General features: G+C 41.4%; 1 protein-coding gene across 5 annotated transcripts in view; it reads left to right on the top strand.

The window, feature by feature from the left end:
- The window catches only part of CACNA2D3 (calcium voltage-gated channel auxiliary subunit alpha2delta 3), a 959,332-nt gene that overhangs the window by 369,923 nt on the left and 562,389 nt on the right, over nt 1-27,020 (top strand). For all 5 annotated transcript variants that reach the window (XR_010122405.1, XR_010122406.1, XM_055273813.2 and 2 more), the window contains exon 5: nt 4,216-4,378. Coding sequence is in view for 3 of the 5 variants with exons in the window: in XM_055273813.2 (XP_055129788.1) it covers nt 4,216-4,378 (163 nt within the window). In the remaining 2 variants the exon portion in view is untranslated. The remainder of the gene's footprint in view (nt 1-4,215; nt 4,379-27,020) is intronic.

Here is a 27,020-nt window from a genome sequence, read left to right as displayed (position 1 = left end):
ACCTGGATTCCTTGGGACTTTGCCTCATGTACCCCTTCTCTTTGTTAATTTTTATTTGGATCTTTGTACTATAATAATCTTTAAAAAAAACCAATTTTTGGTTTCATTGATTCTACTGATTTTCTGTTTTTAATTGTATTGATTTCTGCTTTGCAAAATAAAAAATATACATTTTTTCTGCTTACTTTAGATTTAATATGCTCTTCTTTTTCTAGTTTTCTAAAGTAGAAGCTTATATGATTGCTTCTAGATCTTGTTTTCTCTTCTGATACATGTGTTCTGTGCTATAAATTTCTCTGTAAGCTTTGCTTTTGCTACATCCCACACCTTTTGATAGTCTATGTTTTCATTTTAATTTTTTAAAAAATTATCTTGAGAATTCTTTTAAAAGTATGTTGTCTAATCTCCAAATATTTTGGGATATTTTTCAGCTATCTTTTTTGTTACTGATTTCCAGTTTAATTTCATTGTGGTCTGAGAGCAGACACTGTATGATTTCCATTCTTTTAAGTTTGTGAAGATATGTTTTAGGGCCCCTGATGTGGTCTATCTTGAATGTTCCAAGCAAGCATCTTTACATGCTTAAGAAGAATGTGTATTCTGCTCTTGTTGGATGAAGTATTCTATAAATGTAAATTAGATCCAATTGATGGTATTGTTCATTTCAACTATATTCTTACCAGTGCTTTGCCTCCTGAGTCTGTCAATTACTGATATAGGGGCATTTAAGTCTTTAACTATAATAGCTAGTTCATCTGTTTCTCCTTGCAGTTCTATCAGTCTTTGTTTCATGTATTTTAACACTGTGCTGTTAGATGCATACTACATTAAGGATTGCTTTTTCTTCTTAGAGAATTGACCTCTTTATCATTAAGTAATACCTGCCCGTCTTATTCCTTGATAATTTTCCCTGCTCTGAAGTCTGTTTCGTCTGAAATTAAACCAACTACCCTCACTTTCTTTTGATTAATGTTAGCATGGTATATCTTTCTTCATCCGTTTACTTTTAATATATCTGTGTCTTTATGTTTAAAGTGGTCTTCTTATGGACAAAATATAGTTAGTTCTTATATTTTAATCTACTCTGACAGCCTCTGTCTTTTGATTGGTGTATTTATACCATGCTCATTCAAGGTGATTATTGATATAGTTGGATTTATATGTACCATATTTGTAACAGTTTTCTATTCACTACCCCAGGTCTGTCCATCTTCCTTCTTTCCTTCCTTCCTTCCTTCCTTCCTTCCTTCCTTCCTTCCTTCCTTCCTTCCTTCCTCTCTCTTTTTTTTCTTTCTTTCTTTCTCTTTCTTTCTTTCTTTCTTTCTTTCTTTCTTTCTTTCTTTTCTTCTACTCTTTTTCTGCCTTCTCTAGTTTTAATTGAACATGTTATGTGACTTAATTTTCTCTACTCTCTTAGCATATAAATTATACTTCCTTTTACAGTTATTTCGTGGTTGCCTTAAAGTTTGCTGTATGCGTTTACAACTAATTTAAGTCCACTTCAAATAACCTTACACTACTTAATGTGTAGTGCAGGTATCTTATAACTGAGTGTCTTGGCCCATTTGTGCTGCTACAACAGAATATCTGAGACTTTATGAATTCTTCTTAATTTATAAAGAAAAGAAATTTATTTTCTCACAGTTCTGGAGGCTGGAAAGCCCAAGATCAAGGTGCTAGCATGTTTGGTGTGTGGTGTGGGCTGCTCTGCTTCCAGTATGATGCACTGATACTGTATCCTCTTGAAGGGAGGAGTGTTGTTTCCTCTCCTGGTAGAAGATAGAATGGAAAAAGGGACAGACTTTCTCTGTCAATCCCTGTTATAAGGACATCTAATCCCATTCGTGAGGGAGGAGCCCTCATGGCCTATTCATCTCTTAATGACCATACCACTTATTACTGTCACATTGGAACACCTGAAATTTGGAGGGAACACATTCAAATCATAGCACAGAGTATTCCACATTCCTCCCTCCGGTTTCTTATAACACTGCTATTATTCATTTCACTTATCCATAGACAGTAATTTATTACTATTATTATTTTGAACAAGCTGTTATATGTTAGATTAGTTAAGAATAACAAAATATTTTATCTACCTTCATTTAATCCTAACACTATTTTTTTTTTTTTTTTTTTTGGTAAGACAGGGTCTCACTCTGTCACTCAGGCTAGAGTGCATTGGCACAATCATGACCCACTGCAGCCTCAACCTCCCAGGCTCTGGTGGTCCTCCTGGTTCAGCCTCCTAAGTAGCTGGGACTACAGGCGGGTGCTGCCTCAACCGACTAATTTGCCTGACTAATTTTTTTTTTTTTTTAGAGACAGAGTTTCACCATGTTGCCTAGGCTGGTCATGAACTCCTGGGCTCAAGCAATCTTCCTGCCTTGGTTTCCCAAGGTTCTGGGATTACAAGTGTGAGCCACTGTGCTTGGCCAAACACTCTTCCTTTCTTAATGCAGATGAGAATTTCTAAACTATATCATTTTGCTTCTCTCTTAAGAACTTTTAACAATTCTTGCAAGGCAAGTCTACTTGCAACAGATTCCTTCATTTTTGTTTGCCTGAGAAGGTCTTTATTTCTCCTTTACTTGTGAAGGGTAATTTCATGGGATACAGAATTCTAGGTTGATGGTTCTTTCTTTGAACACTTTTTAAGTGGTTCACTCCATTCTCTTCTTGCCTGCATGGGTTCTGAAGAGAAGTTTGATGTAATCCTTATCCCTGTTCCCCTACAGGTAAGATTCTCCCATCCTCTTTCTGGTTTCTTTCAAGATTTTCTCTTTTTCTTTGATTTTATACAGTTTGAATATGACATGTGTAGATGTAAATCTTTGTAATATTCATTGTGTTCAGTGTTCTGTCAACTTCCTTGATCTGTAGCTTGATTTTTGTCATTAATTTTGGAAAATACTCAGCCATTATTATTTCAAATATTTCAGTTTCCATTCTTCTCAGTCTCGTATCCCATTACACATATGTTATACCTTTTGTGATTATCTCACAATTCTTGGATATTCTGTTCCCTTTTTATTTTCTCTTCTTTTTGCGTTTCTTTTTGGGGAGTTTCTTTTGACACGTCTTCATCCTCTGCAATTATTTCCTTGGCTGTGTTCAGTCTGCTAATGAACTGGCAAAGGTATTCTTCATTTCTGTTACAGTGTTTTTCATTTCTAGCATTTCACATTGATTCTTTCATAGAATATCCACCTCTCTGCTTATATTACCCATCTGTTCTTACATGTTGTCCAGTTTTTCTATTAGCCTCTAGAGCGTATTAATCGTAGTTATTTTAAGGTTCTGCTCTGTTAATTCCACCCACACCTGCCATTGGCCATCTCATGCAGTAGATTTAAGCACAGACTCAAGATAGATTGCCTGTATTTGAATTCTGGCTCTCCTTATCAGCTGTGTAATTTTTTGCAGGATGCATAAATTCTCTGTTCCTAAGTGTTCTCATTTGTGAAGTAGAAATACTCATAAAATCCACCTCATAACATTGTTAGGAAAATCAAATGAGTTAACACATGAAAAGCACTTAGAGTAATTTCTGACACAAAGTAAGCCTTCTGTATATGCAAGATGACGATGATATAGCCATTTGTAAATCATGCCAGCACACTCCCATCTGAGGGCTTTTCCCTTGCTGTTCTTTCTTGGATGTTTCCCTGATGCCCACACAGTTGGATTTCTCCCCTCATTTAATCTCTATTTGAGTGTTGCCATCACAGTGAGACCTTCTCAAATGCCATGTATAAACACACAGTCCTTCTGAAACTGCTAATCCCTTTACCTTGCTGTATTATTTCTCTATAGCAAGCATGAAGATCTGACATATATTTACCTGTTATTTTTTGCTGATTTTCAGCCTCCTTCAACTTAATGTAGGCTGCATAAAGTCAGGGTCTCTCTTCAAAATGTAAAGAATTAAAATGTTTCTAGGGCAGTTTTCTCTATATGCACTTAAGAAAGTACTGTGTTGCCCCTTAATGTTTATGTTTTCTAGGAGTATTTAGTGACATTGGCAAATATTTATATAATGCTATCTCACCTATGCAAAAGCAGCCGTGGACAGTATATAAGACATAAAAAGATGATGTGAGCAGGTCAGGGTCCACAGTGTAAGGGATGGCACATGGCCTGTGCCCAGGTCTACGTGAGTTCACAGTCTTCTTCCCTGAGCCACATGGAATGTTTTTTGGTTTTGTCTTTCAGTATGAATACTTCAATGCTGTGCTGATCAATGAAAGGGACAAAGATGGGAATTTTTTGGAGCTGGGAAAGGAATTCATCTTAGCCCCAAATGACCATTTTAATAATTTGCCTGTGAACATCAGTTTAAGTGACGTCCAAGTACCAACGAACATGTACAACAAAGGTAAGACTCCCAGCTGCTGCTCCTTTTAGAAGGTGAAGAGTCAGGGGGTTGAGAAGCAGGGGCTGGCTGGTTTGGGATATAGTTTTGTTTTGTTTCATTTTTTTTGAAAAGCACAGTTATAAGCTGAGTGTGTCAGGTATCAACTGGATAGGTGAAGCATGTACCTGTTCTGCCTGGAGCTTCTGGGCTTGCTGTTTCTCTGGCTGGTTGTTTACATCAGGCTCTCTAACACGTAGAACAGGGGTTGGCAGTTTCTATAAAGGACCAGATAGTAAATATCTTAGGCTTTGCCAGCCATAGAGTCTCTGTTGCAACTACTCACTTCTGCTGTTCAGTCACAAAAGCAGCCAAATGCAAATCAGTCAGCATGGCTGTGTTCCAGTAAAATTTATCTACAAAAAGAGATGGCTGGCTGTAACCTGCAGGCTGTAGCCTGCTGACCCCTGATGTGGTACCTTAGTTTTCTTCTTCCCGTTTGTGGAATGGCATTTAAGGGCTGGAGAGCTCCTAGGGGTGCAGTGGAAACAGCTGGGGTCTTTTCTCAGAGTATAAAGCAGCATGGACCTTAACAGAATTCCTTATTTCCAGGCTTGTGTGCCTCAAATCCAGTCTTCACATGAACTCTGGAGTTTATTTTTCCCAAAGTTCCCATCTGCCAATTCCAGTTGGGATTATAGCGGCCAAGGACTGGGCTCTGACATTGCATGGACTCTGGTCAGACAGTGTGTTCTACTTCTTTCTGGCTGTGACCTTGGGCACATCACCTCATCTTTTTAGGTCTGAATTTTCTCATCTTATGATGTGAATAATAATCATATCTACCTCATGGGGGTGGTTTTGAGGGCTAAATGGAATGATGTTTGTAAAGAGTTTAAGTTGTTTTCAGCATCTTTATCCTATTGTTATTGAGTAGTAGTTTGCTGTACGTGGTCATACCTAAAAAACTTCTAAACAAAGAACTATCCTCCTAGAAAAATAAGCCAGAAAGTCATGGGATCTTCAAAGTAAACAGCGTGCCACATTGTCTCCCATCAAGGTTTCAAAGATATCAGGGGCCAGTTTCTATCACAGCATCCAGTTTCCAAATCATATACAAGAGCTCAGTAGTCAAGAGCAAGGGCTATGGGTTTAAGTCCTGTTCTTCCTCTTGTAGGCTGTGTGATCTTAAGCAAGCAACTTTGCCTTTCTGAGGCTCAGTTTCCCTATTTGTGAAGTAGGGATAATGATCCTGCCTCCCTCAGAGGGTTAGTGAGAGGATATGAAATGATGTGTCTGTAGCCCTTAATACAGCAGTACCATACAGAAAGTGCGCAGTGCATTTTAGCTGCCGTTGTTTTTATTGGAAAATAACATGAATACAGATTGCACTTCTGAAATGTTCTAAGTCTCTATTTAAGGGGCTTGGTCAGTGATTAAAGAGATTCCAACTAACTGTCTCTGAAACATTTTTCTTATGCGTGTTCTTTGTGGTTGGATACCTAATGTCTCTTTTTCCTGGTTTACCTGTTACCAATCCTTAAGAGTCAGTGGAGGCAGTACCCCGTTCATTAACTGTTCTGATAGTTACTGGGGATTCTGAGGTGAATCAGATGCAGCCCCTCCCTCAAGGGGTTCACAGTTCATTTGGGGAACAGATAATGAGATAATTAGAACACCATGTATCACATATTGGCCATAGTGTGGACAGCCAGGGGACAGTGGGAGTGCCAAGGATGGGACCTGTCTACTTCTTCACGTGGGCAGGGCCACAGTTCATCTTTTTTTCTTTTTTCCTCTTAGAGAAAGTGATGTCAATCTAAACAAATCCTAGAGGGCTCTGGACTGGGCCATATCCTCTACCCTACTCTTTACTTTGGACTCTTCCTTAGAAACAAATGGAACCAAGACATAGAGGGCTGAGCTCAGCTTCGTTTAGTGGAGTTTAGTTCTCTAGAATGATCCTGTCAGCAGATGAAATCCTAAATGAAACTGCCCCTTTTTGTGCAATGTGGCCAAAAGAAAGCCATCTTCTTGGCATTCAATATATTCCCAACTGAAGACGAAACATTAACATGATTTTACAGAGCAATTTCAGACATAAAACAATTCAGAATGATCTTTTAAAATATGACAGCCGCTTCAAGGTTTCTTGAGCCATTAACACCATTATAGAGATTTTATTGCACCTCTAGCTTTAAAGGCATAATTGTGCCTTTTAATGGTAGTAGCACGTAAGGGACCCACACCACCACTGATCACCCAGGCTATGGAATCATGCTTGTAATGATCCCTAGACAGAATCTTCAGAGATCGTCAGATTTCTTGAGCCATGGGAGGTAGATAATGATATTCAAAGTCATCCTCAGCAGCCCTCCTGGGATCTGCCCATCACCTCTGCCCAGTCCATTGTCACCCAGCCAGGCTGTGGGGCATGGACCAGGGTCAGCCAAGTGTTCTGTCTTGTCTCAGCCAGGCAGTGAATCACTGCCTAAGGGCAGAGGAGAGGCAGGGACTTCCGGCAAATTCCTGTCTCCACTCTACCTAATTCAAACCAGCCCCTAACAGCCTTTTTTTTTTTTTTTTCCTTTTCAAGCTGCAGAAATATATTTTATGTTAAGAAGGCCCTCCAGCTCAGATCTAGTTATTGATGACGTACTCAAAACAAATGCTCGGAGATTGGTCACTGGCTGTGCTGTTTTTGGGTTGGAAATCTTATCCCCAACAAAGAAAACCAATACAAGGTCATTCTCTCCTAGCTGCGTGGACTTCTGTGGGCATATACGAAAGTGGTTTGATACTTGCCTAGGAGCTTCTGTGATCTGTGTTCTGGGGTATAATTTTTAGTCCTAGATGAAACTAGCTGGTAAACTCTACCTGCTTTCTACAATCTGCTTTCTGCCTCCGTGGGCGGGCCTGGCAACTAGGCTGCTCAGCCGGGTTCGTGCTTTCCTCTCTGGTTGAGGTGCCTTTCTCTTGAACACTGAAAGAGACTGCAGCTTCAAAGTTGGTGATGTGGGCAAGCTGTGCCCATGGGAACTCAAAGAGGCATATTCATAGAGTCCTTAGAAATGCATCTCAGGGCCCTCAGGGTGCCTGATGCAGCAGCTTTTTTCATGAAACTCCTTCAGCAGATGTTTGCTGAGTGGCTGCTCTGGCATCCCCAGCCTGTGAGTCTTACTATTTCGGAGACTTTGAAGATGAATGGCTGATACCTTTAGAGCTGTAAATGACTCCATATCCTCTGAGTAAAGCAAGAGGCAGGATGCTTTTGCGAGAACTGCTGATGATCTGGCAGAGAATTCAGATAAAGCTGAACTCTTTTAAGGACTTTCTCGACTGAAGTGCTGTAAAGTTTATATACACATTATATATATACATATATATACACACACACACACACACACACATACACACATGCAGGTACATATACACATACACCTTATATGTATGTGTTTTTCTCTATGGGCAGGTCTGTGCATGTGTGTTTGTAAATATGTGAATGTGTGTGAAAGAAAATGCTGTGCTCTCAACCTATTCCTTCATTTCCATTTTTCATCTCTGTCCACCCAGGTGAGACCCCGCTTTTGTTCACTGAACACACCTTCCTCTTACCATTGTAGTTTATTTCACTGTTTTTATTCCTATTATCCCTGTCCGTCCTTTCCTGCTTGTCCTAATGCCCATTCTTAGAAACCAGCTCAAATATAACCTCCTTGATTCCTTTTGTCTTGTGTGATGGAAGTGACTTTTGTTTATTCCTCTGCTCTAGCATTGCTCTGTTCTGTGAATGCAGAGCATGCAGTCTTTCCTTCTCTACTTTAGGTTCTGTGAGGGCAGAGGACCCTGCAGATGCAGCCTTGTGCCCCCTTTACCCCTGCCCATGCTCTTTACAGATGAGTTTTTCCCAGATGTTGGTTGGCGTGGAGGCCACTGACGCCTGTGCCTCCTGGGCTATGAGACGTCATCCAGGGCTGTGGTGTTTTCATGGTTCTTATAAGCAACAGAAACAGAACCTGGCTGATAGCAAAGAAACTTTTTGAAAGGAGACTGGGTGGCCCACAGACTCTTCAGGAAAGCTAAAGAATAAGGCCTGGAAGTGTCTGGGAATGGAGGGAGGCTGGGGCCAGAGTCACACCCAGATCCAACCTGACAAGGACCCACTGCCCCCAGGGTTGCCCCACTGTCACATCTGTGACTGCATACAATACCTGTGCCTCATTTTCCTCATCCCTAAGCTGGAGATGACAATCATAGTGAGTTGCCTCGGGGGTTGTGCTGAGGATTAAACACTTAGAGGGGTGGATGACACATGATGTCCACCCAGGACTCAAGTGCTGTGGTCTGAATGTTTGTGTCCTTCCAAAATTTGTATGTTGAAACCTGATCACCCAGGTGATGGCATTAAAAGGGGGGCCTTTACCAGGTGAGTAGGTACTGTAAGTCCAAGACTGAGGGAGCTTGTTGTTTAAGGGGACTGTGGAGTGGGGCAAGTTGGGCAGATCCCAGCTGAAGTGGCAGCAGCAGTGGGAATAACTGCTCCTTTGTGGAAGTCAGAAAGGCAGTTATGGAGCCTGGAAGGGCTGGCCAGGTGGTGAGAGGCTGTGGGAGCCATCAGGAGGTCATGAACAGGATGGTGACAGGTGAAATATGGCTTACAGCTTTGCCAGGAAGAGGGCCACTGAAGAATACTGGTTCCTACTCACACTGAAGAAGAGGGAGAGGGAGGCGGCGTTCAGGGCCTGGTTTGGAGAAAATCCAGAGAAGAATGGCACAGGGGCCAAGACTGGATGGCTAAGGTGAGAGCCCTTGGGCCTGGGGTCCTAGAGAGCAAGCTCCAGTGAGCACATCAGCCCCATGAAGGTGGGAACCCCAGCATGATACCCAGCACATGGTAGATGCTCAATAAATACTTGTTGCAAGGTAAGGGAATGAATATAGATTACAATCAAAACACTCTTTTCACTTTGTTCTTGCACAGAGGAAGAAAAGACGTAGGAAGTAACCCAATCTCAATTCCTCTTATTCCCCCAGTAACGGAGGACATCCGGGAGAGGTAGGCTGAACTGGCAGAGGTGAAGGGGAGGTGTGAATTGCAGGACACAGGCTAGACCACTTCTTCATCCTTTAGACTTCCCCAGCAGGGCACCCAGTCAGGCTGGAAAAACTGGGCTGCAAAGCTACACTGTGCGCAGGGTCCAGCCCCTGAAAATGAAAAGAGCTCCAGGAAAGGGAAGACCTGTAACCACCACTGCAGAGCATGAGAAATCAATCTGTCTGTTACAATCCAATAGGTTCTTCTAAAAAGCCCAAGAAAAGGGCAGAAGTCTGGTGAGATGGCATTGGGTCCCCTGCTTAGGAGCAGAGTATGCAGGCTGCTGGAGGGATGGGCAGGGTTGCTGAATTTGGATTTGTCAGATGTCTCAACCTATTTTTCAAATGTTGAGCTTGATAAAACACAAAACGCATTTTGCCAAGCACTTTTCCCCTTAATTACATGTGTATATTTCAAGGAAAATTTAATCCATATGTTTCTGATTCGTTTACACGGAAATCATTAAAATGTTGTTTTCCGAGAGCTAGTTGATGTGCACGAAGGCTCACAAACCTTATAAAAAGCTGTTTAAAATTTTTTTCTTTCCCTTTGTTTCTTTTCCCTTCACACGTGTGTGTGTGTGTGTGTGTGTGTGTGTGTGTTTGAGAGAGAGGGAGAGAGAGAGCACACGCACATAAGTGAACAAGAGTGACTGACCCCAGGATGTCAGAAACAAATTCCAACTTGAAATGGATTTTCTTCTCGGGATTCTGAACGGAAGCATTTGGATTAGGCTCCAATCTTGCTTCCTTGTTGTCTCCCAGTCCTAATGGAATGTGATGATGATATGGCCATAACTTGGTATTGGGAGTCAAGATCAGAGGAATTACGCCAGAGCACATTGCTCTGGACCTAGAGAAATAACACTCAAGAACCTCCTCCCTCATGGTCTGTTGGTACCTACAGTCCTCAGCAAGGCCCAGGAAGCTTTCCCAAGATGTAGTTTGGATTCCAGGAACCCCTATTCCAGCAATGTGAGCGTAATAGGACTAAGGCATTTGGTAAGAAACATACAAGATAGTGCCACTGAAGTAACTCCACAGCTGTCATCCCAAATTACTCATAGTTTTTCTCTTCTAGTTTGGAAATTATATTTTATATGGCAAAATAACTATCCCTGACTTAAAATTCACAAGTTGAGTGGCTGAGTTCAAGTCTATTTGCAATGCCTCCATACTTCTGCATGTGTATGTGACACAGATGCACATAAACGTAAGTCTGCAGAGATGTATATTTGTGTATGCATAGGTTTGTGTTTGTATTTTCTCAGAGGTTGTATTAGTAGAAGGAAGGTGTGATTTGGCCCTTTGTGGCTCGTCAGTCCTATGCTTAGGCTTATGTTTAGCCTGGAAGTTGCATTTCATGAATGAGTAGGTGGATGGATGGATGGATAAATGGATGGATGGATGAATAGATGGATGGATACATGCATAGGTAGATGGATGGATGGGTAGGTGGGGGGATGGATGGATGGATGGATGAATAGATGAAGGGTGGGTGAGTACATGGATGGATGGATGGGTAGGTGAGGAGATGGATGGATGGATGAATGGTTGGATGAAGGGTGGGTGGGTGAGTGGATGGATGGATGGATGGATGGATGAGTGGATTACTTACCAACAGCCATGCTCCGTAGTGAGGACTTTCAGTGCATTATCTCATTGGCAATGACCCCATATGTTATAGAAGCAGTGGGGACCACCATTCTCCAAGGCAGTTCTTCCACAGCCTCTGTTCTAGAGTCAGGTCCAGGGAGGTTACCTGGGGCAAAACTCAAAGGCATCACTTTAGGTACAGGTGATTCTTTCCCAAAATCCAAGTGAGAAAAGAGTTTATGCTTCCTGCCTAAGGCTCTCTGAAACACTGTCCCCTGGTTCCCTTTTCACCTGGGTCACTGTCCGTTGCCATCCCCATCATCTCTGTTCTTGTCTGCCATGGAGCTCTTCCCAGAGCTATCAAGGAGTCTTTGGAGAGTGACAGGCCTGGACTTGCATCCAATGCTATGAGTATCAGCATGGTGGACTAGAAAGGGCATTTCACTCTTGGGGCCTCTGTTTCTTCATCTGTAAGATGTAAATTGTCATTTTGAGCATTAAAGAAAGTGAAGGTGCAGCATCCAGCAGAACACCTGCCACATGGAGGAATTTGATACAGATTGATTCCTCACACTGACTCAGCTCCCAGCAAACCAGATGGGTTACCATCACTGTCCTGCCAAAAACATGCAGGGGATGCTCTTTCCCAAGCCCAGACCCCTTCCTTCTGTTCAGCCCTGTTTGTAGAATGAAGTGCAAACATGCTCACAAACCAGCTCTGGTTTACTGCTCTCTTTTCCTGGCTACCCCATTCCCCCTCTTCCTGGTCATGCTAGACCCCAGGACTGCAGACTCTCTGAAGACCTTTGCTTAGGCTCTGACCTCCTGCCGAGGGTACTGTCCTTTCTCCATTCTGGAAAGACCTGTCCTTTCCTGAGAGCCCGGCTCCACAGCTGCTCTGTATTTCCCTCTGGCCCTAGCCCTCCTCTCCAGAACCATCCTCTGCCCCCTCATTTATGCCCCCCTGTGGGGGTTTTGTCTCTCCTTCTGATAGATTATTCATCACATTTTTCAGCAGTTTCTTTTTCACTGCACTCTCCTCCCTTGAACTTGGAGGCAGGGGCTGTGTTTTTTTCATTCCCTAGGGACCATAGCAGAGGACCTGGAATAGAAATGCGCTTCTAAGGATGTCGTTGAATTGAACTGATTACAGGCCATCACAAATGGTTGTTGTTTTATCTGCTTGTTGGTTCTGTCAACTCTTATTGTATTTAAATTTTGATTCTTGTTTGTTTCTGAAGACAGTAATTTTAGATGTATACCTAATGAAGTAATTACTTTCAGGATCTAATTTGTTTGTATTTTTAATCTCTTTTTTTCAAAGGAATGGGAATCCAGTTGGAGTCTTGCAGTTGGATAGGAGCTGCACCTAGGCTAGAGAAATTCTGAAAGGTGGTGCCAGGAGCAGGAATGTTTACTAATAGTGTTTTATTTCACCCTGGTGCCACGACATTTGTGAAAGGTTACAGTAATAGTAGGAAGCTGGAGTTTGTAGGTGATTTATTTTTAAAAAATGGCTTAGAGAGGTGTCAAGGTCACTTCTGTGATAACTTCACGATCAAGCACTTGCTTTCTTTGTTTTGCCTGGGAAGGAGAAGGGTGGAGCCACCTTCAGCACCGTGAAAATTGCAGCAGCAAGTATTGCAGCCTGTAGTGGCAGTCAAGTATGTTCGTGGTGTGTATGTCAGTGAAAGGCTGTAAGGCTTTGTATTAGTCCGTTTTCACACTGCTGATAAAGACATACCTGAGACTGGGAAGAAAAAGAGGTTTCATGGACTTACAGTTCCACATGGCTGGGGAGGCCTCACAATCATGGTGGAAGGCAAGGAGGAGCAAGTCACATCTTACATGGATGGCAGCAGGCAAAGAGAGAGCTTGTGCCGGGAAACTCCTCCTTATAAAACCATCAGATCTTGTGAGAGTTACTCACTATCACGAGAACAGCATGGGAAAAACCTGCCCCATGATTCAATTACCTCCCTCCAGGTCCCTCCCACAATACATGGGATTTCAAGATGAGAGTTGGGTGGGGACACAGCCAAACCATATCAGGCTTCTAGTAATGCTCTGCTTTCCTTTTGCTGGGAACTCTTAGAAGGACCTGGGGGCCCTCAGCTGTTTGGAAGCAATAGCTTCCAGGGACATAAAGAAAATCTTTTCATTTTTTACACTCTTGTACTCTTCCCAAATCCAAGCTGATGGAAACTTCTGTCCAGAACACACTATCTACTCATTGACCTTAGAGACATTCACCTGTGCATTAGTCAACTGATTCCTCCATCAGTTTCTTTTCCTTCAGGTAACATTTTTATGGTTCCAGGCACAATATGATCTCATACAATGCAATCCTACCCGAACTCACTGAAGCAGGAACCGTTATTAATTCCCACTTTAGAGGTGAGAAAACTGAGGCTTAGAGACTTGTTCAGAATCACTTGGCTAGCAAAGTGGGCAATCAGCATGCAAGCCCAATGCTTTGCCTTTAGAACCACCTGGGCTCTACACTGCCTCCCTATGCTGTGCATCTCCACCACCCTGATGGCTGAGTTTTCAGCTAGCTATGTCATGCCTGGGTTTTTTTTGTTTGTTTTTTGTTTGTTTGTTTGTTTGTTTTGAGATGGAGTCTTGCTCTGTCACCCAGGCTGGAGTGCAGTGGTGCGATCTCAGCTCATTGCAACCTCTGCCTCCCGGGTTCAAGTGATTCTACTGCCTCAGCCTCCCAAGTAGCTGAATTTACAGGTGCGCACCACCATGCCCAGATAATTTTTGTATTCTTAGTAGAGACACCATGTTGGCCAGGCTGGTCTCGAACTCCTGACCTCAAGTGATCCACCCGCCTTGACCTCCCAAAGTGCTGGGATTACAGGCATCAGCCACTGCACCCGGCCATCATGCCTGTTTATATGCACACTTTATATGTGCGGCAAATGGAAGGCCCTGTTTTTGTCAAATTGTGCTATTTTCATCTCAGCATATGAAAATCCATCATAAATGAAAACTAGTCTTATTTTACATAAACACTTCCAATTTCTTCCCTTTATGAAAATAATGTTGCAGCAAAGAGTCGTTTTAAAAATGGGAGGTAAATTCTGCATCAGAATGCCAATGGGTACCAACTGCTCACACATAGGGGATATTTCTGTTGGGAATGAGACAGTTCCACATTTAATCCTGCAAACTTGCCATACCAAAATATGTCTAAGAGAAGTGAGTAAGGAGGTGATGATGATTCCAAATGGAAAAAGGCTCTTCTCCTTGCCAGAAAATTCACTGCAGTGTGTTTAGGACAAGTGAATTCCTCCACTGTAGCAACTGGAATGGCATTTGCAGAGCTGGGTTCTGTGGGACACTGCCACCATCTGTTGATTTAATAAATATTCGTGGAGCACCTCTAGCATGCCAGACGCCGCATGGGTGTGAGGAGATGTGGTGAGAGATGAGCAGACTCTGCCCATGTTCTCTTGGAGCTTACAGGTCAGTGGGAAGGCAGGCGGGAAGTCAGCACACAGCTGGGCATATGATGCACCCGGAGCAAATGCTGTGGAGGAAAGGGTTGTGGTACAGTAAGAGTGTATCCCACAGCAGCTCAGCCTGGGCTGAACTGGGAAGGTAGGGGTGGCCACGGGCAGAGGACACTTAGCTCTGCTGCCATCTGAAGGATGGGTAGGAAATAATTTAGCCAGGGGCTGGGGTGGCGTGGGAGGTGGATAATATTGCAATGGGAGAGAACACATCACACAAGCTATTGGTAAGTAGTCCTTCACAGAATGTTTCGGGTTGAAATAAGGGAGGGTGATGCCTTGGAGAATCTACCACTTGTGCCATTCCACTATCTACCTGAGATGTTCAAGGAATATGAATTTCTACTGTAGAAAAAGAAAGCGGTTCAATTTGATTGATCAGCTTTTCCCTAACTTACTTGATTATGGCATCCTTTTATCATGGAACGTCTCAGAAGGTATGGGTGTTTCCTAGGACCAAGAGATTCTGCTGAGCTGGAACACCCTGTGCTCAAGAGAAAGGTCCCAAAGGTGCCCAGCAAGTGACAAAGATGCACAAGAAAAGATGCAGAAGAAAATGCATAGTAAAATCCGTGTGTGTGTGTGTGTGTGAGAGAGAGAGAGAGAGAGAGAGAAACAGAGAGGATATAAGTGGTTGTATATGCAGATTTCTGGAGAGATGTTCAGGAAATTAATAGCGCTGACTTTCCACTTTCTACCCTTCTGTTCAGTTTGAATATTTTATGAGGAACATGTGCTGCTTTTTTAGTAATTAAAAATGAAAGAACTAAAGAAGTTGAGTTACAAATCTGCCCATCTACAAGTTAATTGTTCAGAGGACACAGCTATCTGATAAAAGGAAATACGCCTGCATGTAAATTGTTAATGGCTTCCCAGGTGCTAGCTTTCTCTGCTTTGTGGTGAAAATGGCCAACAGTAGTTTTGTTAGAGGTAGGAGAACGCCCAAGTAAGTTGTTTCTGGCAGTCAGTGCAGATGCTACCTTTGCAGGAGATTGTGTTAAGTATCATACTGTGTCCTTATGGTGGCAGTAGTTATTTTAAGATGAATGATGTTGGCCTGGGAAAAGAGAAATGGTTTCCCTCTAAAATGATTCTATGATACTCTGATCATCTGCCGACGGGTGTCACAGACATGGGAATGCCCTCCCTCAAGTACAAAGAACATTCTGCACTTGGGAAAAAAATATGTCAATGCTTCCAAGGGTCACGCTGGAAACTGGGATTAGAAGTGAGGTTTTCTTGTCTCAAGAAGTGACTGTGCAGTCCCATTTGTTCTCTCACTGACAGAGAACTTTCAAGACGACTTTGTGAAGCACCTGTTCCTGGGCCTCAGTGGACCCTCGAGACGGGAGGCCCAGGGCTAAGTGGCCAAGAGTGCAGCAGCCAGTCTCCTCTGCTTAGTCCCATTGTCAAAGGCCACATCCTGGAGCCTGACCTGCATCAGGGACATGTGTCATTGGGGGTTTGGGCCAGGGGTTCCTTGTAGGCCATCTTCACTACCTGATGAATGCCTGACAACAGCACAGGTGGGCTTTGGGGATAAGATGCCCTCTCTCAGGGATGTTCTCTGCTCAGGGCCACCAGTTCCTTAAGATGACATTTGAAAGTTCACACCTCAGATAGGTGGGTTTCTACTACAAATGAGTTGATGACCTTTCTTATTTCTGAAGACATCACAGGCTGCCCCGTGTGGCAGTGCCATTTCATCATCTCCAAAGTGCCACTGTCTGAACTCTCCCTTCATTCTTAAGTGACAGAGGTATTTCTGTACATTTCTGATGTTTTTCTTTTTTCCACCCTCACTTCACGGTGGTGGAACAATTCTTGAGTGGTTTCCACTTCAACAACTGCTGCTGTGCTGTTTCATGCCCACACATATAGATATTTGCATGTCTCCATAGGCATAGAGATGCAACACACCGTTACTTTATCATCTGGCAGGTGGACTAATCCACATCTTAGAGATCAATAAAATGGCCTAGAGAGATTGAGGGTGCATAACTCTCAGACTGGAGTTAAAAGTCTCTGGGTTCCAAGTCTGGTTGCCCACCAGTGCTTTGAAGCAGAGCCCCAGCAGTTGAGTCCACGTGGCCACATCTTCACCCGTGTCTACTTTATTCAAGTCCCAGGCTGGATGTGGGGAAATTGGATCAGAACTGACTTTCAGAGACTTTTCTGGGGTAGATTTTCATGTTCTGTACTCACTGCTATCAAAGGCAGAGTGGGAGGAAGGGAATTAGCACGACAAAGTGCCCCCAAAATCCAGATGAAGAGGTGATGAAGGTCTGTCTGTTGGGGCTCCAGGCTCAGGACCAGTCGGGGTACCTGTGATAGACCAGCACTAGTGAGATAGTGGAAGGTTCCCCCTGCAGGAGTGGGAGCCCCAAAAAAGGCAGAGTTGGGTGGTGGTGATTTGCTCTTTCACAAACCACCTTACAGATGAGAAGACTCAGGCTCAAGAAGGTTAGTTACTTCTCCAAGTGTGAATTTGGATCCAGGTCTGCCTGTTGTCCTAGCTGCCTTGCTTAAGTGGGCAAGAAGAGACTCCCCTCGAGCAGTGGCTTGGGAGAAGCCCAACCCCCAGGCTGCTCCTCATTGATGAAGAGGAAAGGTTTTCCTGGATCCGCCTGGTCAAAGCCAGATTAGAGTGTAGCCATGGCTAGTTCTTAATGACAGTTCCTGCAGCACAGGCTGACCTCAGCCAGGAAGCATTGGTGTGGGTATGCTAGTGGTTCAGATATTGAAACAATGTGTGTGATTGGTAAATGACATAGCTCCAAGACCCTCGCCCCAGCGCCTCTTGTCCATCCCAGCCGCTCCCCACAACTGAGGAGTCAGCATCGCAGACCATAGGCTGTGCCCACCTGCTGCACAGGCTGTAAACACTGAGTATCACCCAGGTATAGAGCTGTTGCGTTCCTTCAACTACAGTACAACGTGGTTTACTGACAGTGACCTCAGCCGTAGGTAAATGTGCGTCTTCTCTTCATGCCCAACAGAGGTTCTGCCTCTTCTCTGAGGGGACTCCTGAGCCTCACAGGGCATCCAGGCCTCAGCTCATGTCCCCTGATGCCCCCTTGGCTGCCTTGCCTTGGGCTCACCTTCCTGTTGCTCCAACCCTGCCTCCCTCCTTGGTCTGCATGCCCTTGGAAGTTGGCTGACAAGGCTTCCTGGGCTGTCTCATAGCCAGTGGACCAGGACCCCACTGGGCTGAGGATGAGCCTAAAGTTGCCCTGGGCATCCTAGCACAAGAGGTCAGCCATCTACCTCAGCTTTGCAGCCCTCAGAACCCCTGGTGCTTGGAGGAGTCATTCTGGGGCTGGGCTTTCCTGCTGTCTTTCCGACAAAGCACAGTGGGCTCCCATACATATCGTGAATGGAATATTTTCAGGGACTGACCACATCTGCAGAGGCTTCTTTACATTAAAACAGGGCCGGGGATGGGGATGGAATCTTCCCCTGCTAAATGCAGAGCCGAGATTAACACTGTGTGTCAGCATGGTTACGAGTGATGGTTGGGGTCCCATCCCGCCCCTCCCTTTTGGACAAGTTAGCCAACTCCTGTGAGAGTTCTGTAAGGCCTGAGACCCCTACAGCATGATGGGGAGAAGCTACCTGAGAGAAAGAATGGCGAGGAATGGTAGAGAGAGGGTGGGGGAAGTGAGGGATGAGGAAAGGGGAGAGAGAGAGAGGGAGAGCAAGGGCAAGCACCTGGGGTTCCCCCCAGTGTCTGAGAAGTGCCCCTCTGAGAAGCACCGACATGGGGTCACACAGAGTCCTGGAGTCTTCTTCATGCACCCGGCACCTGTGTGACCTGGGCCAGTCATCTGGGAGCAGCTGTAGGCTCCTCTTGGCCTCAGCCACCCGACTCACTGTTTTTGTGCCTGATATTCTTGATAACCTGATTCCAGAAATGCTCTCTGCTTATCCTGACACATTTTATTCTAGAGTTTTGGGTTTCTTTTCCTCTGTAGCTCATTCTGAGGAGTTCGATGAAGGAGATACTACCAGAAGTTGTTTCAACTGTCAAGATGTGAAATATCTTTTGACATTTTTCAACCATTTTTTCCCCTCCCAGGTGTCACTTGAGTTAATAAAACAGGGAAGAAGACTTGGAGTTTGGTGGTTATTTTTTTACTTATATAGGAAAAACCATCTTCAGCCTGTAAATATGGATTCTGTATAGAATATTTGAAAATGACATTTAGTAGCTAATGTGAGGAATTAACAAGTATATGTCCCTTGAGAAATTGAGGGGAAAAAAAGGGACTCAGGGGATGAGGGTGGAAACCTAAGAACCTTACGGGGTGTGGGGGCCCGAGTGCCACCTGCACACGGAAGGCGTGGTGACGAACATGCTCTGTGCATGTCTGCCTGCAGGGAGGGGCCTCTAGGTGCCAACTGTCATGCAACCTGCACACGGAAGGCGTGGTGGCGAACATGCTCTGTGCATGTCTGCCTGCAGGGAGGGGCCTCTAGGTGCCAACTGTCCTCAGTTGACAGATGGGTGCCCTTTGGGGAGACATGAAATGCCTACACCTGTGAAATCTGCCACATGTTGTGAAGGCCAGCCATTTCACACTCGTGGAGTCATCACTGAGAAAGAGGCTCCCCAGGGACCGGTTTCTAAGATGAGAGGTCAGTGTCCTGGTGTTAACAGCAATGACTTCTTAGCAAGGCAGGGGCTGTAAGAAAGCAGAGTTCACAGAGATGTGAGTAGGCCCGAACTGCCTTCCAGCCCAAATGCAATCTGGGTGACGCGCTAATCCCATTCACCCTCCACCATCTCACAGTGCTCTGGGTGACACCAGTGTTTGAGAGGCAGGGATGGCTCTTTTCCTATAATCAAAATCTATAGATTAACAGCCCCACCCCAGAGTGAATTAGAGATGAAGAAGTCAGACCGTTCAGCAGTGCGGTAGGGAGTATTTTCTGAGCCTTGCCTCCTTTTCAGGCAACACAGCGGCAATGATAATATCTTTTCCTGTTCTAAGCAGTGCCTTTCCCTAATAAATAGCTTAGTCGTAGGAGATATGTAATATACTTTCAGCTTATGCCAGAAAGAGCCTTATCTCCCATTTCCAGGGCTGTGGCATATATTTCTGTATAATGGATGGCCAACTTAGCAGGAATTGTTTCATACTCTGTGTCTGAAGGGATTTGGTTTATATTAGCTCAGCTGACAGAAATCTAAGTCAGATGTCCTGTTGACAAAGGATGGAGACCAAGATCTGATTTTAAACGGGCAGCGAGTATTAACTTGGTTGGTTGAAAAGTACAACATTATGCTGGCCCTGAATGGCTACGTTAAGGCCGCTGGGGCCAGAGCAGTGCCAGCCAAGAAGTGAAGCAAAGAGTTTGAACACACCTATTATATCAAGCTGTGTCTGCATTAAGAATAAAACCTCTTAAGATGGCAGATTGCAATATTGTGGAAACTAAAGGGGCCGGTGGAGACAAAGCTTGTCTTACAAAAGTGCAAGTTAACTTCCTAGTGGTTCCAGTATCCTTCTGCATAGATACTTCGGACTGAAGTTCATTACATGTGCAAAGGCTGATATTTAGTGAGTGCGCTAGTGCAGTTCTTCCTGGCCTTTCTCACATTATAACACTCTGGGGAACCAAGATGAGGCAACTCTGTCAGAAGTACTGGACCGGCACCATCTCCCTTCCTGAGAGCCAAGGGAAGAGTGTCTTGGCCCAGCAGTGGGAGGCTGGCTTTAGTGTTTAATCTGAAAAGCAGATGAAGCTGGGTCATCACGCAGCTAATTTTCTGGATGATGCTCAATGTATTTGTCCCAAACAAAAGAGCAGTTCTCAAAACCTAGAACTGACTCAGTCCATGGACAGCATCAGGAAGCAGTAACCTTTTGTGCTGTAGAGAGACAACCTGGGGAGCCTCTGGACACCAGAGGTTGGAGCAGAGGCTCTCATCTCAGTCACTTACTGATCAAGATCACTCAGAGAGCTGCTATAATTTTTCCTAACCCCTTTATTGAGATACAATTCACATAACATACAATTTGCCTGTTTAAAGTGTACAATTCAGTGGTTTTAGTGTATTCACAGATATTTGCAGCCGTCAATCACCATTACATTGTAGAGCATTTTCATCACCGCACAAAGAAACCCTGTACTCTTTGGCTATCATCCCCTTGTCCCAACATTCATCCCACCCCTAAGCAGCGACTGATCTTTCTGTCCCTATAGATTTACCTTTTCTGGATATTTTAGATAAATGGAATCATATTATATGTGAGCTTTTGTGACTGGCTTATTTCACTTAGCACAATGCTTTCAAGATTTTTCCATTTGTATCATATATCAGTATTCATTTCTTTTTATGGCAGAATAATATTCCATTGTACATAAATACTACATTTTGTTCATTCATCTGTTGATGGACACTTGGGTTGCTTCTAACTTTTTGCCTATTATGAATAATGCTGCTAAGAACACTCACATTTTTCTGTGGATACATGTTTTCGTTTCTCTTGGGTATATACCTAGAAATGGAATTGCTGGATCAAATTGTAACTCTGTGTTTTACTGTTTGAAAAACTATCAAAGTGGCTGCATCATTTTTGACTCTCACCAGTAATGTATGTAAGTTCTGATTTCTTATCTGACTTTTTGTCAGAAGGGTGAGAAGTGGTTTTGATTTGTATTTCTGTGATGACTAATGATTTCAAGGCTTCTTTTTATGTGCTTATTGGCCATTTGAATATGTTCTTTGGAGAAATGTCTCTTTAGATCCTTTGTTCATCTTTAATCGGGTTGTCTTTTTATTATGGTGTTGTAAGAATTTTTTATGTATTCCAGATACAAGTCCCTTATCAAGATATATGATTTGCCAATATTGTCTCCGATTCTGTGAGTTGTCTTTTTTGCTTTCTGGATGATGCTGTTTGAAGAACAAAAGGTTTTAATTTTGATGAAGTCCAATTTACCCATTTTTAAATTTCATTACTCATACTATTGGTGTCATATCTAAGAATCTGTTGCCAAAGCTAAGGTCATGAAAATTTATTCCTGTGTTTTCTTGTAAGAGTTGTATAGTTTTAGCTCTTAAATTTAGGCTTGTGCTGTATTTGAGTTTTTTGTATGAGCTCTATTTGAGTTTTTGTGTGAGGTAAGAGTCCAACTTCATTCTTTTGCATGTGGCTCTCCAGTTGTCTCAGCATGGTTTGTTGAAAAGACTGTTCTTTCCCCCACTGAAGCGAGTCATGATTCCCTTATAGAAAATCAGTTTACCATGGACACACAGCTTTATTTCTGGACTCTCATGTCTATTCATGTGATCTATTTTTATGCTAGTCCTGATTGTTATTATTTTGTAGTAAAATTTGAAATCAACAAGTATGAGTCCTCTGATTTTGTTCGTATTTTTCAGGAGTGTTTTGGCTATTCCAGGTCCCTTGGAATTGTACGTGTATTTTAGAATCAGTTTGTCAGTTTCTACAAAGAGGTCACCTGGGATTCTGACAGAGTTTGAACTGGATCTGTAGCTTTTTTTTTGGAGAGCATTGCCATTTTAACAATGTTAAGGTTTTAAATCCATGAATATGATATATATATTTTTTTCATTTTACTTGGATCTTTAATTTTTCTCAACAGTTTTGTAGTTTTCAAACTCTTTGTTAAATTTATTAAATTATTTCAAAATGTTTCTTTTTAATGATATTATAAATGAAATTGTTTTCTTAATTTCATTGTTGAGTTGTTATGGCAAGTTCATAGAAATACAATTGATTTTTATGTATTTGTATTCTGCAATCTTGCTGACTTGTTTATTAGTTGTAATAGTTTTTTAGTGGGTTTCTTAGGAATTTCTATGTACAAGCTTAAGTAATTTGTGAATAGAGATAATTTTACTTCTTTCAAATCCAAATGCCATTTCCTTAGTCTATTTTACGTTGCTATAACAGAATACCATAAAGTGAGTAATTTATATTGAACAGAAATTTATTTTGCTCATAGTTCCAGAGACTGGGAAGTCCAAGATCATGTCATTGGCGTGCGACAAGGGACTTTGTGCTGCATCATCTCATGGCAGGAGGCTGAAGGGCAAGAGAGGGTGAAAATGAGAAAGGGAGGGAGCCAAGCTTATTGTATTTTCAGGAACTCACTCCTGCAGCAAACCACTATTTTGATAATGGCATTAATCCATTCATGAGGGCAGAGACCTCAGGACCTGGTCAACTCTTACAGGTCTCATCTCTCAACACTGTTGTATTGGGTACTAAGTTTCTAACACATGAACTTTGGGGGACACATTCAAACCAAAGCACCATTTATTTATTTATTTACTTACTTACTGACTGACCAACCTACCTATTGTTCTGGCTAGAACTTCCAGTATGGTGACAGTTTAGTTCTTTGACACTTTGTTATTTCATTGTTTTAGTGGCCTTTATTGTTTCTAGTAAAAGTGTTAAGAGCAGGTAATTCTTTTCTTGTTCCTGATCTTAAAGAAAGTGTTTAATATTTCACCATTAAGTGGGATGTTATTATTATTACTATTTTGGAGATATCCTCTATAAAGTTGAAGAAGTCACCTTCTATTCCTAGTTTGTTGAGGGTTTTTAAATCATGAAAGGGTTTGGATTTTGTCAAATGCTTTCGCTGCATCTACTTAAATGATCATGTGGCTTTTGTTTTTTATTCTATTGATTTGGTGTATTACATTAATTGATTTCCAGATGTTAAAACAACCTTGCATTCTAGGGATAAATCTCATTTGGTTATGGTGTATAATTCTTCTTAAGTGTTGCTGGATTTGATTTGTTAGTATGAGATTTTTGCAGTCATATTTATAAGAGATAGCTCTATAGTTTTCTTGTGATGTCTTTGACGTTTTGGGATCAGAGTATGATTGGGCTCATAGAACGTATTGGGAATTGTTCTCCTTTTTTATAATTTTGGAAGAGTTTGTGAAGAATTGGTATTCTTTAAACGTTTGATAGAATTTACCAGTGGCCCTAGCTTTTCTTTTTGGATAGCTTTTTAAAGTTAATAATTCACTCTCTTTACTCATTGTTTTCAGATTATTAATTTCTTTTTGGGTCAGTTTTTGTGGTTTGTGTCTTTGTAGGAATTTGTCCATTTCATCTAAGTTATTAATTTTATTGGCATACAGTTGTTTATAGTGTTCTTTTATAATAGTTTTATTTCTGTAAAGTTGTTAGTAATATGCTCTCTTTCAGATTCTGGTAATTTGAGTTTTTCTTTTTCGTGTTTAATCTAGCTAAAGTTTTGTCAATTTTCTTATCTTCTTAATGAATCATCTTTTGGTTTCATTGATTTTCTCAAATATTTTTTTCTATTCTCAATTTTATTAATTTTCATTCTAGTCTTTATTATTTCTTTCCTTCTTCTTGCTTTAGCTTTACTTTGTTGTTCTTTTTCCAGTGTGTTAGGGTGGAAGTTTAGCCTATTGCTTTGAGCTTTTTCTTCTTTCTTAACAGAGGCATTTGCAGCTATAAATTTTTCTCTAAACACTGCTGTAACTGCACTACATAAGTTTTGGTCTCTTGTGTGTTTGTTTTCATTTATCTCAAAATATTTTGTTATTTGTCATTTGATTTCTTCTTTGATGCACTGGTTATTTAGGAGTGTGTTGCTTAGTTTCACGTAGTTGTGAATTCCCCAAATTTCTTCCTATTATTGATTTCTAATTTTATTGCATTGTGGTCAGAACACACACTTTTGATTATTTCCACCCTTTAAAATTTATTGAGGTTTGTTTTATGGCTTATCCTATGGTCTGCCCTAGAGAATGTCCCACGTGCATGTGAGACGAATGTGTAATGTATTGTTGGGTGGAGTGTCTGTTGCGTCTAGGTGGTTTATAATGTTTTGGAGTCTTTTATTTCCATATTAATCTTCTGCCTAGTTGTTCTACTCTGTATTCAAAGTGAGATATTGAAGTCCTCACCAGTCATTGTTTAATTGTCTGTTTCTTTTTTCATCTCTGTCAGTTTTTACTTCATGAAATTTGGTGCTCTATGTGTAGGTGTGTATATGTGTATAATAGTTATATCTTCCCAATAGATTTACTCTTTTATCATTATAAAATGTTTCTCTTTATCTTCAGTAACTTTTTTTGTTTTAAAATCTGTTTGTCTCATATTATTCTAACCATTCCAGCTTTCTTGTTAATAGAACAAGAAGGGTTGCTGTTTCCATAATACACTTCTTTTTATTTTGCTTTTAGCCTGTTTGTATCTTTGAATCTAAAGTGTTTCTCTTATACATAACATGTACTTGGTGCATTTTATAAAAATCTAGTCTGAAAAATCTCTGCCTCTTGGATTATTTCATTCACATTTATTATTAAGTATGATGTTAGCATAGCATATATTCATATAGCACATGTGTGGTATAGTATATAGTATACTAAAGAAAGATGTAGTATGTCATATGTATATACGTATATTATAATGGCATATATGTTTTAGTTCATAAGGTATATATTTATAGCTTCATTATATTAACCTTATTTAAAATGTATCTCAGGATATTTTTATTTATTCCTGTGGATTTCAGTTACCATCTGGATTTCTTAGCCACATATATCTCTGCACTCAGCCACTTTCTTCATGCTGTTTTTGGCAAATATATTACATCTCTGTATGTTATAGACCCAACCATACATTGCATAATATTGCCTTATACAATTCTTATTTAATCAATTAAGAAAGGTGAAGACATGGGCATTCATTTTGTCTTTCATAGTTACATGTTCACCTTTTTGGTGATCTTGTTTTTTTTTTTTTTTTTTTTTTTTTTGAGAGTTGGCTACACAGGTTTATTCTGTAAACGGACTTGATAGCTCCGCATGTTCTCACTCATAGGTGGGAATTGAACAATTGAGAACACATGGACACAAGAAGGGGAACATCACACTCCAGGGACTGGTGTGGGGTGTGGGGAGGGGGGAGGGATAGCTTTAGGAGATACACCTAATGCTAAATGACGAGTTAATGAGTGCAGCACATCAACATGGCACATGGATACATATGTAACCTGCACATCGTGCACATGTACCCTAAAACTTAAAGTACAATAATAAAAAAAAAAAGATACTCTGTTTGAGTAGCAATTAGATTATACAAGAGCAGGAATTCTGTCTCCAAAAGAGGATTGATTTTTGTCTTGTGACTTTGAATTACCATCTTGGGTTATTTGCTCTCAGCATGCAGAACTTCTTTTAGCATTTCCTGTAAGCCAGGTCTGCTAGCACTAAATTCTCTTTATCTTTTAATATCTTTATTCTGTATTCATTTTTTAAAAATAGCTATGCTGGATATAGGATTTTTGGTTGAAAGTTTTGTTCTTTGACACTTTGAATATGTTATTCCATTGTTTTGATGGCCTTTTATGTTTCTACTAAGAAGTCAGCTTTTAATGTTATGCAGTTTCACTTGTAATATTCTTGTAATGAGTCATTTTTTTCTTGTCTGCTTTCAATATTTTTTCCTTGTCTTTTGCCTTCAGCTTTTTTTTTCTATGATGTGTCTTTTTGCATATCTGTTTGCATTTATATGAATTGGAGTTCATTGAGCTTCCTGTATGTGCAGGTTATTATTTTTCAATAATTTTAGTTTATATTCATTCAATATCCTTCAGTATCTTTTTCTGTTGCTTCTCTTTGTTCTCTCCTTGTATTCCCATCACCCATATGTTGGTGAATGTAATGGTGTCTCACATCTGAGCTCTGTTCACTTTTTCTGTTTTTTTTAATTGCATAATCTTATTAATCTATCTTCAAGTTTGTTAATTCTTCTTCCTCCAGTTCAAATATGCTGTTGAGTCCCTCTAAAGAATTTTTTATTTCTGTCACTGTGTTTTTAAGCCCAGAATTTCCATTTGGTTCTTTTTATAATTTCTATTTTTTTATTTAACTCTCTATTTGATGTGATGTCATAATATCCATCTTTACCTCTTTAATTATGGTTTTCTTTAATTCTTTGAACATATTTATAATAGCTACTTTGAAGTCTTTGTCTATTAAACAAAGAACAATTTCTGGTCACTCTCACAGGCAGTTTCTGTTGCCTGCTTGTTTTTTTCTTTGTGTACGTGTCATATTTTCCTATTTTTTGCATGTCTTGTAATTTTTATTAGAAACTGGACATTTTAGATAATATATTTTAGCAACCCTGGGTACTGGTTTCAGCCTCTGGGGTTCGTTATTGTTATTTGTTTTTAGTGACTGGCTGGATCATCTTAGTGAAGTCTATTTCTTCCCTTCTCTGCCCCCCTTCCCAATATGAAGCCCCTGAAGCTGCTTTTGCCTTTCAGAGGGTAATGCCTTGGGTAGAGCACAGTCAACATGAGCTTGGTCTTCTTCCCTGGCTACACCAACACTTAAGTACCCACAATTGTTTGTTTTTGTTTTCGTTATTGTTTTTTTGAGATGGAGTCTTGCTCTGTTGCCCAAGCTGGAGTTC

Source organism: Symphalangus syndactylus, chromosome 1 (assembly GCF_028878055.3).
Source record: "Symphalangus syndactylus isolate Jambi chromosome 1, NHGRI_mSymSyn1-v2.1_pri, whole genome shotgun sequence".
NCBI lineage: Eukaryota > Metazoa > Chordata > Mammalia > Primates > Hylobatidae > Symphalangus > Symphalangus syndactylus.
The sequence above is the reverse complement of the archived record's forward strand: the minus strand, read 5'-3'. Positions and strand labels throughout refer to the sequence as shown.